The sequence below is a fragment of the Gordionus sp. m RMFG-2023 genome, chromosome 5 (assembly GCF_954871325.1).
Source record: "Gordionus sp. m RMFG-2023 chromosome 5, tfGorSpeb1-WG-v2, whole genome shotgun sequence".
NCBI classification, from domain to species: Eukaryota; Metazoa; Nematomorpha; class Gordioida; order Chordodea; family Parachordodidae; genus Gordionus; species Gordionus sp. m RMFG-2023.
The window spans coordinates 23,988,340-24,004,242 of record NC_088779.1 but is presented as its reverse complement, the minus strand read 5'-3'; the positions used below and the strand labels follow the sequence as shown (position 1 = coordinate 24,004,242).

The 15,903-nt window shown below is 27.6% G+C and overlaps 2 protein-coding genes across 3 annotated transcripts in view; both read right to left on the bottom strand.

Moving 5' to 3' along the window:
* Positions 1-294: 294 nt before the first annotated feature.
* LOC135929613 (uncharacterized oxidoreductase YjmC-like) lies at positions 295-8,722 on the bottom strand. 2 transcript variants are annotated; one of them, XM_065466278.1, is made up of 9 exons: positions 8,554-8,722; positions 5,380-5,624; positions 5,107-5,295; positions 5,000-5,061; positions 4,794-4,946; positions 3,787-4,041; positions 3,526-3,621; positions 820-930; positions 295-757 (listed from the first exon to the last, which is right to left on the bottom strand). In XM_065466278.1, the coding sequence occupies exons 2-9, from the start codon at positions 5,609-5,611 to the stop codon at positions 707-709; spliced, it is 1,149 nt and encodes a 382-aa protein (XP_065322350.1). In that variant the 5' UTR covers positions 5,612-5,624; positions 8,554-8,722; the 3' UTR covers positions 295-706. The 2 variants fall into 2 exon arrangements, with proteins under 2 accessions (XP_065322350.1, XP_065322349.1); XM_065466277.1 differs by having other exon boundaries at positions 5,380-5,621; positions 8,554-8,721.
* A 5,886-nt stretch (positions 8,723-14,608) lies between these two features.
* The window catches only part of LOC135930406 (AP-3 complex subunit delta-1-like), a 28,786-nt gene continuing 27,491 nt past the window's right edge, over positions 14,609-15,903 (bottom strand). The window contains exons 32-34 of the mRNA XM_065467199.1: positions 15,644-15,783; positions 15,041-15,141; positions 14,609-14,968 (exon numbers count right to left, since the gene is read on the bottom strand). Of these exons, the coding sequence (XP_065323271.1) occupies positions 14,837-14,968; positions 15,041-15,141; positions 15,644-15,783 (373 nt within the window). The 3' untranslated portion in view covers positions 14,609-14,836. The remainder of the gene's footprint in view (positions 14,969-15,040; positions 15,142-15,643; positions 15,784-15,903) is intronic.

The following is a 15,903-nucleotide window of genomic DNA, read 5'->3' as shown; positions in this document are numbered from 1 at the left end:
ATATTACAGAAAAATTTTTTGTACGCAAGCTATTATAATCTCTATATTAGGACAAAATTTAAATATAGAAATATCTTTATTTTAAAAATGGGATGAGGTGGCTTGCCCCCCCCCCTCAAGATTCAACTAGTCCCGGTCTTACCTTTCTTTTAAGGGGTGGGTTAAAAAAAATAAACAATCAGAAATAAATAATTGCACACAACTTTTTTTTTTCATTATGCCTAAATCTAAAATAATATGAAACCAAATGAGTCGAATACAATTTTTGAAAATGATAAAAATGGAAACCCGATGTTCAATACACAATATAATTTATAAATATAGAATGTAAAAGTGGTATCTCTATTAAAAATATAAAAATGCCATTTAAAGACAGTTTCCAAACACATTTCGAAACTTCAATTTTGAATAAATACAGACACTTTAAATAAAATTAAAACAAGACTTCAAATATAGTATAGTAAAATTCGTGGGAAAAGTTATAATCCCTAAAAAAAAACCTTCTTACGAAATGCGGCTTCTACAATTTAAATTTAATGAAATAAAATTATCTTAAAAATAATATTAAATTAAAATTACGAAAAATAAATATTAAAATTATAATAAATATATAATAAATACATCAAAAATTTTATAATTAAGGTTAAATTAATTTTGATCATAATAATGTGTGTCCTCTGTAGGGGTAGGCAGAAATTATTAACATCTATAAAGCGCATTTAATTTTATTAACACCAATTTTATCGGCCAAACTATTCTATATCGATGTAAAATAGATTGTATTAATATGTTTTAAAAAAAGAGAAATTTTATGTATACCAAAGATGAAATTTGATTTGTGTGATATTTCACTCCCATTTGTTTGTCGGCTTCCTTCATATGACTTCTAGCTAGGTCCCCGGGTACTATAACTCGATGTTGTTCCTCTAACTTAATAATAAATTTATTTATTTTAGAGGAGGAGGGGGGGGGAATTGATTAGGGATATTTTAGGTATGAGTACTTTTATTCTTTCCGCCAATTTTCCAATATTAGGATATGGAATTCCATGGGAATTCGGAATTTCTCAATTTTGAATCATTTATTAAGAGCAATTTATTGAAAATCGAATTTGACCGGAAATGTGTTTCAGTGTAGAGGTAATGGGGTTGTAAAATTTATAATTTTTGCATAAATTTGTGTATTTTTCAATTTATGAAAAATGTGTATATAAACATGAAGATAAATTAAAGTGTAGTTCTAAAGTTAACAGCGAAACTGTTTGAAATTCACAGTGTTTGTAATAGCGTTGTTAAAAAGCCTGATTTGGGTCGATTTAAAAAACGGCTCGATTAAGATTTTAACCAAAATAATATTGTGTAAGCCTAGAGATTTGGTAAATAATGTCTAATCTATGGTAAAAATTATCAGGCATCCATAATATTATTTTGGTTATAATCTTAATCTAGTCGTTGTTAAAAATTGATCTAAATCGGACTTTTTAGCAACACTAGTTAGTACTCTTGACTTATATAGGAATACATTTCCAATTTAGATGTTTGAAATTTAAAAGTGGCCCTTAGTAAATGATTCAAAATTTTGAGATTCTGAAAATCCCCGTGGATTCCAAATCCCAATACGATACATATAAAAAATTTTATAATAAAAAATTACATTAATTTAAACGTCCAATTTGTATTAAATAGCGTACATATTAAAAAATATATAACGCAGATTAAAAAAATAAACACAACAATTCGAAAGCATTATGTCAATTTTTTTTTTATTGCAACCCTTAATAGGATCATCGAATCATACCTTTTTTAAAAAATAAAAATTAGAAAACAAATTCCCTAATTGTGCGATTTAATAACCATGATACAAATTACAAACCTCACAATTTAATTATATAAAATATCATTCATATGATATATATAAATACAAATAATGACATAATAATCCCTCATTGCAACTATTATCTATTATTTCTTTGAGGGGCTTAAACCTTAATTACATTTAAGATAAACTCAATGAAAGGGTAAACGGGAAAATGGATATATAATAATGCAAGTCTAGAAATACTATGATATTAATAAAAAAATTATTCCTTTAATGACACACTGTCAATAAAAAATGGTATTAAAATTTTTTTGAACAGAAATCAATTTCTGAAACTCTATTATTTTACAAAAAAAAACTATAATCTTAATTGTAAAACTAATGAATAGAGCCGATAGATAAAAACGGTTCAAATAAATAAAAATGAACTTTTACTAGGGAGAGATCCCAAACCCTGAACCGGCTAAACCCGGTTTTGGGTTAATCCAAGAACCCGAAGCTTATTTATTTATTTGACTTGAACCCAAAACTAAAAAAAAAGTAGGTTCATAAAAGAAAGGGGAATTCATAGTTGGCACAAATTAGTAGCGAAGTATATAAAATTCGCGGGGGAGAAAATACAAAAATACAGCATATTTTGTAGACTTCGCCGCGAATTCGTGCTAACTGTGAACGCAGAGTAAGATATACTCTAAAAACTTGCTTTATTAGGAAAAAATATAATGTCAAGATATCATTTGGGTGAATAAATGCATGAGTGAAATGATCGATGATATATTTTTGACCGAACAAAAGTTTTGCAGGATAAACAATTAACATTGGGTATTTTCTATTATCTGGCAAAAATATATTCTATAAATTTAAGCGAACACTCCTCTGGCAACTTAGAAAAACCAATGGAAAGCAAACTGCCTTATAAATAATGAATAATATTTCATTTTCTTTTTGTCTTATATTTGGATACTACTAGAGGCCTGCAATAGGAGGGCGTTTAGCCCGCCCCCCATTCTCCGGGTGGGCTCTAAAATATCTTAACAGGGTGGGTTGCAGGCTAAGAGATATTTTAAGACAACGGACGGGAGATGGGCGGTGAATTTAAAATATTTTTCGGGCAAAATGAGAACAGACTTCTATTTACTAAAAAAAAATCATTTTTTTTTTTTTATTTCACATTAAAATAAAATTAATAAAGAGCCAAACCAGCCATATAAAATAATTTTTAAATATTGAAAGGGCGGGCTGGTCAAACAAAATTTTCAGATAAATAGGGCGAAGGGTGGATAAATTAAAAAAAGCTTAGACGGGCGGGAGAGCGAGACAAATTTTTTTAAACCTGAGACGGTCGGGTGTTCGGATTAAAGCAGCCCACTGAAGACCCCTTCGCTAAATACTAACATCCAAAGGACATACACTTTTGATAAAAACGTGCCATTTAATAAATTTATGAGGCGAGAATGAAGAAATGTAATGATTTTATTAAAATTATAGATAATGGTAAAATTAGCGACGACGTGAATTTATTCTCTAATCTTGCCCTAGTGAGTTGTTGAAAACGCAGATAATTATGAGAAAATATTTGGTCAAAAATCAATAAAATGACGAAAAGTATATTAGAAACATTTTCTTAAAAAATTAACTAAACTCGTCTGAACCTGCTCCAAACCCGCGAAGAAAAAGGGAAGTAGAAAAATAATGCATCATATTTACCGAATTCGAGTTTCTCAGATTATCCATCAAATCACTCATCCTATCTTCAAAATTAGGCGCAAACATATTTGGATTAATAACCAAAAAGCTATGTCCCTGTATTTTAAAAAAAATAATATTATTACATTTATTTTTGCCGTTTATTTCTGAGATTTTTTATAAAATTTTATTTATTTCTAAATAAAAAGTAAATAAAAATAATAATTAGATATATTTAGCAAGATATTCATTCCTTTATATTATAATCATTATTTAACTCACCAAATTAGCGGGACGCGACTTATCTGTCCACTTTTTAACGTGGGGGCCATAATCGCTTCCACTAACTATACCACTCATTATTTCAGCCATCATTGCTAGACCGTAACCTTTGTAACCGCCAGTAATCTCTTCGCCTCCTAAAGGCAACATCGCTCCCCCTTTCAATATTTTATCGTGTTTACAAGTCGGTTCTCCCTTTGAATCAACTCCCCAGCCTTTAGGTATGTCCAAACCCATCATTTGATTCATTTCAACCTTTTTTGTCACGTAGAAAATATGAAAATGTATAATCTACCCTAATAAAAAAGCACATTATTTTGTCCAAAATTTTGATTAACCTTAAATAATATTATCTATTGGAAAATTGGCTTGAATTGAAATTGTCAGAATATCATAGCTAAATGGTGCAAAATTAGGGTAGGTATGCTATACATAAGAGATAATGCCCGACTCAATACTCAGCCAGACCTATGAGTCGGATTACGTCTGAAAAAATTTTTTTGGGCCAGGCTGGACAAATAAACTAACGGGCCGGGGCTAGTGTACAAGAAGTAGAGATGCCTATCGCGCTTAATAGAGAATAGGAAAAAATTATTCTAAAGTCTAATTTTGTTAAGATAGTATATATTTTACTTTGCTTATAATTTATTCATTCATGAATACGATTTCTTTTTCCTATATTTGGCGTTTATTGCTCTAGAAAATCATCAAACCTAAATTCTCATCATAATTAGTAAGTATTTTTTTCATAGGATATATTTCTGAATTTAATAAAAAAACACCCGCCGGACAACTTTCGTAAGAAAATTGAAACCCGGCTGAGTAGACACGATCGGTCAAAAACTAAATACTAACCGGGTCGGGCTTGAAAAATTGAAAGTCTAACTTTTAGAAATAACTCACGCTATAACCAATTTGATTGCTAAAAATACGCCCACACTCAGCGAACTCACTAAAATCCTGCGACACACACGCGAATTATAATACTTATATATTCTAAAAAAAACTTTTCCAAATGCTACAACTGATGTGGCCATATCGAGAGAAAAATAATCGCCAAATAATCCCGGGGCATTTACGGATAACGGGTTTGATCCTATGACAATGTCTTTTCCTCGTGTCGGAACGTTGCAGGGGGACGTGTTTGAGCAGACGATTCCCTTCATATCACATTATTTTATTTTTATTTTATAACAACTATAATATCTTATACTATTAATCCACGATTCGAAGCCAAAAGAGAGTAAAAGCCAGCTATGCCAAAATGATTGGAATCTAAACGAAGTTATATGAAGATTATGAAAGTCAAGTAATGTGAACTTTTGCAAGTGACATATCCTATCCCGGTGTTCAAAGCTTTTTCGATGGCCAAGGACATGCAATATAACCCAACAACAGGTCCCAATAAATTATTACCATCTATCCAAGCTATCGATTGGGTTTCATTGAGAATTATAGGCTCTCCATCTTTGTTGCAGGCCCCGGAGCTGACATCTTCTACATAATTGACTAGATTATGTATTTTTTTAAATGTAAAAGTGTTAAAAATTATATTTTCGATAAAATTGATTTTTTAAAAAAAAAAAAAATTACATAGTCTATTTATCCCGTGGCTAAAATGTCCTCTGTAATCAGCTGTGTATAGCAAATCGGCCAAAGCTTTTGAATGTTTTTCACTTGTGCCTACTGACGTCATACAATCAATTATAAAATCGTGAATTTCATTTTTCCCAATTAACTTAAATTGATTGCTCTCTTTTTCTTTTACGACAGATTTGGATATATCGCCATTGGTCGAACCATTCAAATATATATTGCTCGCCATTTATAATTAACTGCTTGTAATATAATGGATTAAATAAATTGGATTAGTAAAGTATTTAACTGGCATATATTGATTAATATTAAAGGATATGAAAATTAGGGCAACAAATTGATATTGTAAACAAAATAAAAATCAAAAATTAAAAGCCATAAATTATATAGAGATTTGTTTAAAATGAAGGGAGGTTAAGAATTGGGTTTAATAATTTTAATATCAATGTGTAGCTCAATTATTGATCTATCAAATTAAATTTGTATTCAAGACTTTACGAATAATAATTTCTGAGTTATCTGAGTTGATGTGGGAGGCACATAGCCAGAAATTTCTAGTGGGGGGGGGGAACTATTTGGGAGGGCAAATATTTATATGAAATAAACCGAATAGTCAGGCCCTCATAAATATTTTAATTTGAAAAAGTATTTGTCCTCTTTGAATTGTTTTGAAATATTTCCTAGATCTAAAAGTATCTTTTAACAACTTTGGGATTTTCATTTAATTATTTATAAGTGAACGGATAACTATTTTTTTTTATTGGAGGCCTTATATGGGGGCCAAAAATTTATCTAGGGACCAGGTTTTGGGGCGAAAATCTCCCAGGGGCTAAGAGTTACCTGGTTTTCTTTGACTGCCTATATACCGTTTATTAAATTATTTGAGGATTTCATTTATAAATATGAAATATTACAATATAGAATACTTGAGTAAGCAGCTAACCTAAATATATCTCGATTTAAATATTCCAACCTAATTGAATAATTTTAATTAATATACATCTCAATTCATCATCAGACTCATCTATTCAATTTTTTTTTTAAAGATTGGGATAATAATTGTTATGTTAAACATACGATTTGTTTCAATATAAATTTAACCAGACTCATCTATTAAGTGATATTTTTTTATGGCTACTCAAAAAATGCATGTCATAAATAGTCACATTTTAAGTCATTTCAAAAAAAAATTGGGTTATAAAAGTTAAAGGAGGTGGCCAGTCTACCCCCATGACCTTTGAGGCATCTTCTTGCTACTATATATAAATAAGATATCCTACAAATGACAAAATTTTAGGCACGGGTTTTAATTTTTTTAAATTTATTTTCAAGCCTAACTGGCTTCGACTTAATTTGTATTTTCAAGCGGGACTCGAAATATTTTTTTAGAAATTTTTTGAACCTCGCGAAATTAAAAATTAAATTTTCTTTATTTTAAATAATTTTGGCTGCTTTTGCTAATTATTTTTAAAGGAAAATTATAAATATTAACAATAAATGAATATTAAATTATCCATTACGAGGTTTTCCAACCCTTTGATTAATATACCTAATTTAATTCTAAAAAATTAATATCGATAAAATTTATTGGAAGATATTCCAATGAAAACCTTCCGAAAGTACGGTCATTATTAGTTACTTGCCTTTTAGAAGTTATTTTAACAATCAAAATAAACTAATAAAATATGAAAATATTTTCAATCAAATCTGAAGAAAACAGTAAATATCAATCAGGAAGTTTATATTTAACAGAGACCCGCAGGTCCGGACCTGGACACACGGGCCGGACTCTATTCTAATTTTTTAAATATACCCCGGTCGAACCTTGCCTAAAATTTTTTTAACCAAATAAATTAAATCAATCACCATTATTATCTATTAAAATAATTTTCGTAAGGGCCCTGAAAATATATATTTTTTTTAAATCTAGGCGCCATGTAAGTGGGGCCTCTGTAGGTCTCCGATATTTATTAATAGTGAATATAAAAATTCAAAAAAAAAAGGATTTAATTTTTCAAAATTATAATAAATGTTCAGCCTTTCTCAGGTTGAATTATAATTTTTTTTAAAATATATCTATGACTATAAAAAGAACTTTTCACGATTTCCGGTTTTATCTAGCTTTGATATTTCTCTAAATATATAGTCGAAAATTATTCAGATCTAAGAATTCTAATTCAAATAGAGTTCATATTCCTATTCTTACATAATATCTTATGAAATAAGATTAGGGTTTTGAAGACCCATAGGGTTAATTTTTTTATAAATTATAATTAATAATTATTTAGATTTTAAAATAAATTCATTTCAATTAGTTTTATTATTAAATCAATAAAATATATTTTGTGGATTCAATTTCTCTTAGTATCATTAGGATTATAAAAAAATATTAAAAGCGCAGCACATAGCTAGGCTTATGAAAATAACTTTTTAAGGTTCAGTTATTACCCCTTTAGTACTAATCGTGGATAAACACACTGAGTAAAAAAAACTCTTGTGGGTTCTGACCTGTGTTTAACATTTGCTCAAATTCTAAAAATCTTCTAAAACAAAAAATATAAAGTTTTTTTTGTAAAAAATTAATAAAATGCTTTTTGTAAAAAAAATCTTCTTTGATTTTCCCTTTGATGTTTTTTTGAAAAGAATAAAAAGAAATTTACATTTTTCTCAAAATCTTCTTTTAACGTGCTCAAAATTTTTTTTTACGTAAAGATCTTCAATTTTTGGATCTTCAAAATTTTTTTTGCTAGAAATTCATTTGAAGATTCTTCGAATCCGTCACAAATGGCTAGATTTTTAAATCTATTGAACCTGGATATATGTGACTCTAAGATAAATTTAATTGTAAATGGCAATTTCCAAAAAAAAAATTAATTTTTTAACATGCTTGAGGTCCTTTAGCTGGTTCCTAATTTAATCGCTCAGAATAAAAACTGAAATGCTCAATATATCTCTTAATGCTCAAATTGAAAAATAACTTATTTGCTCAGAAAGAAATACTATATTGTATAAAACTGAAACGCTCAGAAAAACGAATCACTTATATAAATGTATGAAACTCTCAGAATTATCAAAAATTCTGAGCTTTAAGTATTTTCAAAAATATTTTGACCGTTTCAGTTAAATATAATGTCAATATAAAATTAATCCAAAAACAAAAAATATTTTTACTTGATTTTTGAGGAATATTCCGGTGGATCGTTATTTAATTTTATTAAAGTGGAATGAATATTAAATTATTTTACTATTTTAACTGATACATAATTGTCAGAATATTACAATTTTGGCCTTTTAACTAAATTGTAAAAAAAAGAAGAAGAGATAAGAAAAGCAAAGAAAAGAGGGAAATTATAGAAGTTAAAATTATAACTATTTTAATAAAACTCGGCCATAGAGTATAATTGACGACCTTTGAATTTGTTTATCATTCGAAACAATTGTAAACGTTATTAAAAATTTAGGTAACAAGATTGTTTATTATGCATAATTAAAATTATGCGTATTAACACAACAAACTGGTGGTAAGCTGATTTTTTTTTCTTTCTTCTATTTTAAATGTTTTCTATGAAGGGGGGTGGTTGTTTAAAAACGGCTAAATCAAGATTTTTAAAGCTAAATTAAAATTACACCTAAACCTCAAATAAATATATCATTCTGCAATCTATGAACAAAATTATTTTTTTGGCTAAAATTTTGAGTTATACGTTTTCAATAATCGCCTAAATCTAGCGGTTAACGAATATGAAGATTTTAAAGGCAATAATAAATCTCCGATATTTTTTTAATTTTTTTTTATAATTTAAGGGAAAATTTGATTTGCTTGAGAATTCTTTTAAAAAAAATCTTCTCTTAATCTTCATTTAAAAAGAATGCTATATTTTGAAGAACATACAAACTCTAATTCGAATTATTCGTTAAACTATTATCGTTTTAATTATATTTAAAAAAATGTAACTTATTACAGTTACTAGTTATATTTTTCGTAAAATTTACAGTTTTTATATACAAAAAACAATGTAACTATAGGAGCCACTAATGATCTCGTTTATTCCTCAAAAGTGTATTCCAGAGTATAATATTAATTTTTTTTTAATGAATTCACAAATAAATTATTTTTGTTTGTCAAAACAAGATTGAGAGGATAGGCTAATATTTTTTTTAAAAAAAATCTCGCAGTTACGATATCTTACTACTTATATTCTTTTCCTTTCTTTCTTTTTTTTTCTTTCTTTCTTTTTTTTTTTTTCTTTCTTTCTTTTTTTTTCTTTCTTTCTTTACTGTACCTTTTTATAATTCAAATTTCCTAAGGTTTTGTATCTTAGCTAATCGGTAAGAGAGATTTGACAGTAAACCTATTTTTTTTATTGAAACATCATTTGCACCCTTAATATTTGAAAGTAAGGCTTGCATAACGTAATATTGGATTTTAATTTTTAAATAATAACTTTATTTGACACTTTTTTAAATTTATAACTTTATAGATTTCGTGATCTAATTTCAAATGATTTTTTTTTTGATTATTAAAAAAATAGTAATTTTTTTTCCTCTTCCCCATTATTAAATACTTTAATTATTGGCGATTGTAATCGAATTGTTTTATAAATCAAAAGTAGGACATTAACAAGTTAAAATAAAATTCCATGTTAGTTTGCTGATAACTAATATTATATATATAATATAACGACATTGTATAATTTATGCTTGTAAAAAGTTCACATTTAATAGAAAGAAAAAAAATAATGTTTTTTGTTTTGTAATAAATTATTAAAATAAGTAATTATTCTATTATAAAATTTCAATAGATTAAAAAGCAAATTTAAAATTTTACAATAAGTGTATATAGGAAGGCAGCATAGAACGTTTAGCGGCCCAATGATACAATTTCTTCCTTTTGTATAATTTTGGGAGAGTTTTTTTCAATTCGCTGTCTATCATTCGATTAAGTATTGAATGTTTAGTTAAAACCGGTCCGTTATGGCGTTTCTTCTTACTAACTCTGGGTGTTCTGATTTTTCTAGTGTTAATATTATCTTTTATTAAACTAATTTTCTTGATCCTATTGGACATCCCTAAAATCTTACTTCTCAGTGGAGCTACAGTACTAGGTTTGGATATCTTTGTACGATTGATGTTAACACGGGGTTTATTAACTAAACTAGAAGTCGTAATTTTATCTATAATTTTACTCTTTAATGGTTTAAGCTGGGTCGTTAGATTTTTCTTGATGCAGTATAAGGCGCTGTTCGTTGGGATACTATTCGATTGTAGCTGAAGTTGGGTTTGATTTGCGACCGAATATGTTATCCTCAACACACTGGCAGTGAAAATGATAGATAATATGCAATTATTGATGAACATCTTTAGAGTAAATGAAAAAATATAATTTATTAGAATTTAAAATAAATAATATAACATAAAAATCAGATTAAATTTTAAATATAAACCTAATTATTTCATTTTAAAATAAACTAGTCTCCATTTCTTTCTTCTTCTTTCGCAAATAAAATCTTAATCTTCGATTCGATGCATGTTAATCTATGTGTTTTTTGGAAGTTTTTAAATATTAAAATGATTAAAACAATATAAGGATTCATTATCTTTGAATCGTTTATTAAAAGATGTTTATAAATTTTAATAAAGAAAAAATTTAAATATATAAAAATTAAGAAACATGCAATATAAGGATTTTATAAAGTATAGAATAAATATTTAAAAAAAATTTTTTTTTTTTAAATTTTATGATTGATTTTCCCCCTTATATATCAAGAAACCCAAACCAGGATATAATAGTCAATTGAATTATATTATCTTACCTTTTTTCAAAAAATAAAAAAGAATGATTAAATTTGACAATTATAATATTTCGATGTTTGATAAACTACTCTACAGATAAAACTTGGTCCGAGGCTACTAACTAATATAGAAGAATCTTTAAAGACATTTAAATTTGACTAATCAGATGGTGAAAAGATACTAATCTATCTGAAGCTGAACAACTATAATCGCAGTAAATAAAGAACTATTACTGACATTTAAAACACATTGTTACACTAAATGTAAAGAAAATAACCTTCCATTTTTTTAGCTAACAATTTCAAAATAACCTTCCATTTTCTTTAGCTAATAATTTCAAAATGACCTCCTTTATTAAAGTATTTTTAAAAAATTCCAAATTTTGGTTCTTCAAATCTCTCAGGAAAAAATTGATCATAAAAGATATTTAACATCTGTGGCTTCAAGTATTTTAATACTAGAACCCAGAATTAGCCTAATTTGTCCAAGAAAAAATAGTTTTTTCTGGTCCGGTCCTATCCCACCCCTAATTTTTAAAAAATCCGGTCATCCTCTTAAAATTATTATAATTTTTAATCTATTAAATTTACCGTTGTATAATGGATTTTTAAAATCAATTTCTGAGGTAAAATTTCTTATAACTAGATTAGATAGATTGGACTCGTTTATTAGTTACAACATTTACACAATATTCAGAGTTCGGGTAATTGTTCTATTTTTTTTATAGCTTTTTGTTTAAAAATATAATAAACTTTGTGGAAAGCTTAAAAAATATCTAGAGCGCCTCGATTCTTAACGAATTTTCTCTGGCACACATAAATTCGAGTCGAATCGGCTTATTATTAGCTACTCAACTGTAAATATTCAGTTTCCAGAATATCAAACAACTAATCATCATATTAATCATTCTATCCAATGGCCATGGAACTAATAAGACTCTTTTTTTAATACATATTCCTAGTTTCGCTAGATTAGTTACGCATTTCGTCATTAATATTAAAGTACTGTACCCTAAACTTTTCAGCTAAAATTAGTCAAGAATGCTCGAAAACTAAATTTCAAAATCATATTTTTCATATACACCATCTTAGTTTAATTAATGCGAAGGTACAAAATTGATTGTGGGACATGATATAAATTAAAAAATAAAATTGCTTGGATAAACGAATTAATTAGTGATAGGACTAAATATTAAAATAAAATAAAACTTTTCTCCGAGACACTTATTATCTAGGAAAGTTTAAATAAAAATTCAAAAATAAAAAGGAAGGTGAGGATTACTCAAATTTTTTTTTGTTTGAAATAATATCATTGTAATTTGTAAAAAAAGGAAGGAAACTCTTTATAAATTTCAATTTGTAAAAAAAATATATTACTAGTACTCCTTCTCTTCTTAAAATATTATACTAAATAAATTTTGAAAACTAATCCATTTTAAATGGGTAAGCAATATACAATCTAAATATATTTTTCAGGTCCGGTTAGATAAATTTTTTTATAAATATGCTGAATCAGACACCTGAGATCAGAAGAATTTTGTCCAAATCAAGCCAGGCCCATATAAACATTTTTAAAAATCAAGGTCCGACCTCACCGAAAGAATGTATCTCCGTGTCTAAACGATTCTAGTTCGGTTGGATCGGACAAGTATGAGCAACGAGGTAATAGGGAAAAAACTCCATGGAAAAAACCCCACCAAAAAACCTAAATTTTTTTTCTTAATTTATATTTTTCTTCCCATTTAGCTTTAACATTAGATATCTATCTTTTCTCAATTTTTTTCTTCTCAATTTAATTTTGATAAATAAATTTATAAGTGATTGCTCATGGATGTATTACCTTATTGTTTATCATTAAGGGTTTAAATTAATATTTAATCAACAGAATTAAAATTGTTTATCAGAATTGAAAACGCTATAATTCCTGGTATTTAGAAAATTGAAAATTTAATAATTTGTTAAAAAATATAATTGTTCGACAAGTACCTAAATGAATAGTTATTAAGATGTATTACCTTATTGTTTATCATTAAGGGTTTAAATTAATATTGCCCTAAGCTTCTTTTGTGGCATGATGGACGGCTTAGCTTCTGTTCCTTTATGTGATATGTGCAATGCAATGGCATTGCTGAGATCGGTGACTCCGACCAATGGTAAAGATATTCTTGAATATTTCGATAAAAATTACATCAATGGAGTTACAAGGGAGGTTTCAAGAAACAATTCTCAATCACGGACACGTCGAATTGGGCCCCGATTTCCTCCAGAAACTTGGAACGTGAATGAGAGCACTCTATCCGACGAAGAACGCACAAATAATCAATGCGAAGGTTGGAATAATCGTTTTTCTAATTGGAAACAAGCACCAATCAATCTGGGTATCGAATAAAAAAATGAAATGAGAGGTGGCTGCCGATGAAACCAAATTTGAACGATGGCGTATAGGCAATTGGACACCGAAAACAAAATCGCAGTTTCAATACACAGATTCGGTTAAAGAAACTTTGCGAGGAATACCGTGATGGGGTGCGAAGCCTTCCAGATTTTATGAGGGCGATTTCCTTCAATATACGATGTCAACCGATATAATTATTATTGAAAATTTATAAATTTGTATATACATAATAATGATTTTTTAATAAATAAACAGATCTTATTGCAAATTTTGTCAAATTTAGTCTACTTAATATAGTAAAAATAAGTAATACATGGGTTATTTTACTGATGTATTTTTTTGTCCCAGTACTAATTTGAACATCAGCATTTTTTAATGGAGGGTATATGAGATCTACAATATTTTTTTTCTAAAATACTAATTTGTCTATACCTTATTAAATCTAAATAAAAATATACCGATATTATTAGGTCTTAAGTAAATTCGAAAAAAAATTTCGGGGTTTTTTTCCGGGATTCAAGCAACGCACATCTCTAAATCGGAAACCCGGGGTAAAAAAAGAATTCTGATTATTTATAAGGAAGTGCTTCTAGTTCCGGTTTCGCTTAAATTTTAGAAAAGTAGGTTCTGGTTTTTGAATTTGAATGCGGTTCTGGGGGTTACCGGTTGTCGTTCTAAACTCTATAAGTCTACTGGGAAAATGAAATATAATAATTGCATTCAATATATCAAACTAGGTCTGGTCTTGCTATAAACACTAAGTAGTGCTCAATGGGTTAAAATAGAACGCCAGTTTAGTTTAAGCTGTTTATATGAAACTCTGTGCAAAAAAACAGTCGATACGTAAAAAAAAACGTAAAATAAAAATATGATATATCTTATTTTATTAAATAATACTTATTTAAAAAAATAAATAAAAACACAAATCGATATTTTTAAAAATATATTATATTGATGAAATAATATAAACAATTACAAGTGAATATTACATAATATCAAAATTATATGGGTATAATATATTTTTTTCGTGTAAAGATGATTAATGAAGAAGATAAAAATTATCATGTTTACAAAATATTCATTTATAATTATAATGTATAAGGCGATGATGATAAATTATCTTATAATATATATTATATTCATTTAAAAGATAGCATCTTTAAAAAAATTAATTCACGATATTATTTAGCCATTTCCAGTTGCGCCGATTAAATTAGTCTCGATACAAATAATGGTACATTTACAGGCATAAAACAATTATTTATTTTTATAAGGCTTCGAATTTTCGTAATAGATAAGGCTTTATTTCTTGTTCAATCAGGTCGTTCAACAAAGACGAGCTCTGACTTTTGCCATTCAAACTCAAAAGGCATGCATTGGTATCGGATTCATGATCAACCTAAGGTAATAAAAAATTATAGAAAATATAAAAAATAGTGATTGACGGGTCAAAAAAATTTTTTTGTTTTACTTTCGTTAATTTAATGAGTAAGAATATTTCTTGATTTAAAACAGATTTGCAGTACAATGATGAAGCTATTTGTCGGGGGTTGCCATCGATCTTTTCAACCACTAAGGAAAAATAATTTATAATTAAATAATTGAAATTGGAAAATTAAACCCTTGGAAAATTGAGCAATATATTTATTAATATTAGTTACACTAATATATAATATAAATCGAATGTATCTGCTGTACCACTTTATTCCCGATATCAATGGATATCAAATCGGTGAATACGGATACTGCCGAATATAGGACCAAAAATAAAAAAATTCTCTATTTTTTAAAAAGGCGTGCCAGTCATGCGGAAAATATATACCATTTACTTAGAAAGATGATTAAAAAGTAGATATTTCTTTATTAAAAAAATATTAGTTTTGAACAGGGAAGCAAGAGGGAAAAAATGATTTTTTTATAATGGTCTCAAAAAACTGACAATTAAAATTTTCATAGAAAAGTCATTCAACCTAAACCTTTAGATTTAAGAGGTTAAAAAAGCATCAGCCGCTACCATCAGTAGGTGGGCCGATGCTCGATATTAGAGCATTTCTAATAATAAATGTATGTATACTGTAAAAATGAAATCTAGTAGTTAAAATTTTTATTATTTGAGAAAATAAGGCTTCGAGCTTCGTGTTCACGCGAAAAGTCAATTGGCATTCCAAATCTTGCTTAGTCCCGAGATCCATTAATTGTTGAGAAAATTGAGAGCTTTTTAAATTAATTAATTTTTTAAAAAAAATAGTATTTATTATTTATAATATTTTTTTTTTCTACAAAAAAAACATACGGGAAAAGTATATGGATATTAAAAATCTACTTTGGGATTCA

Bases quoted from the DNA above. Each gene is read 5' to 3' on its own strand.
- LOC135929613 (XM_065466278.1), bottom strand. From the start codon at position 5,611: ATGGCGAGCAATATATATTTGAATGGTTCGACCAATGGCGATATATCC. The intron at 5,062-5,106 runs GTTCACATTACT...AACTTCGTTTAG, and splicing joins AGGATATGTCACTTGCAAAA to ATTCCAATCATTTTGGCATA. The intron at 4,947-4,999 runs GTATAAGATATT...TGTGATATGAAG, and splicing joins CTTCGAATCGTGGATTAATA to GGAATCGTCTGCTCAAACAC.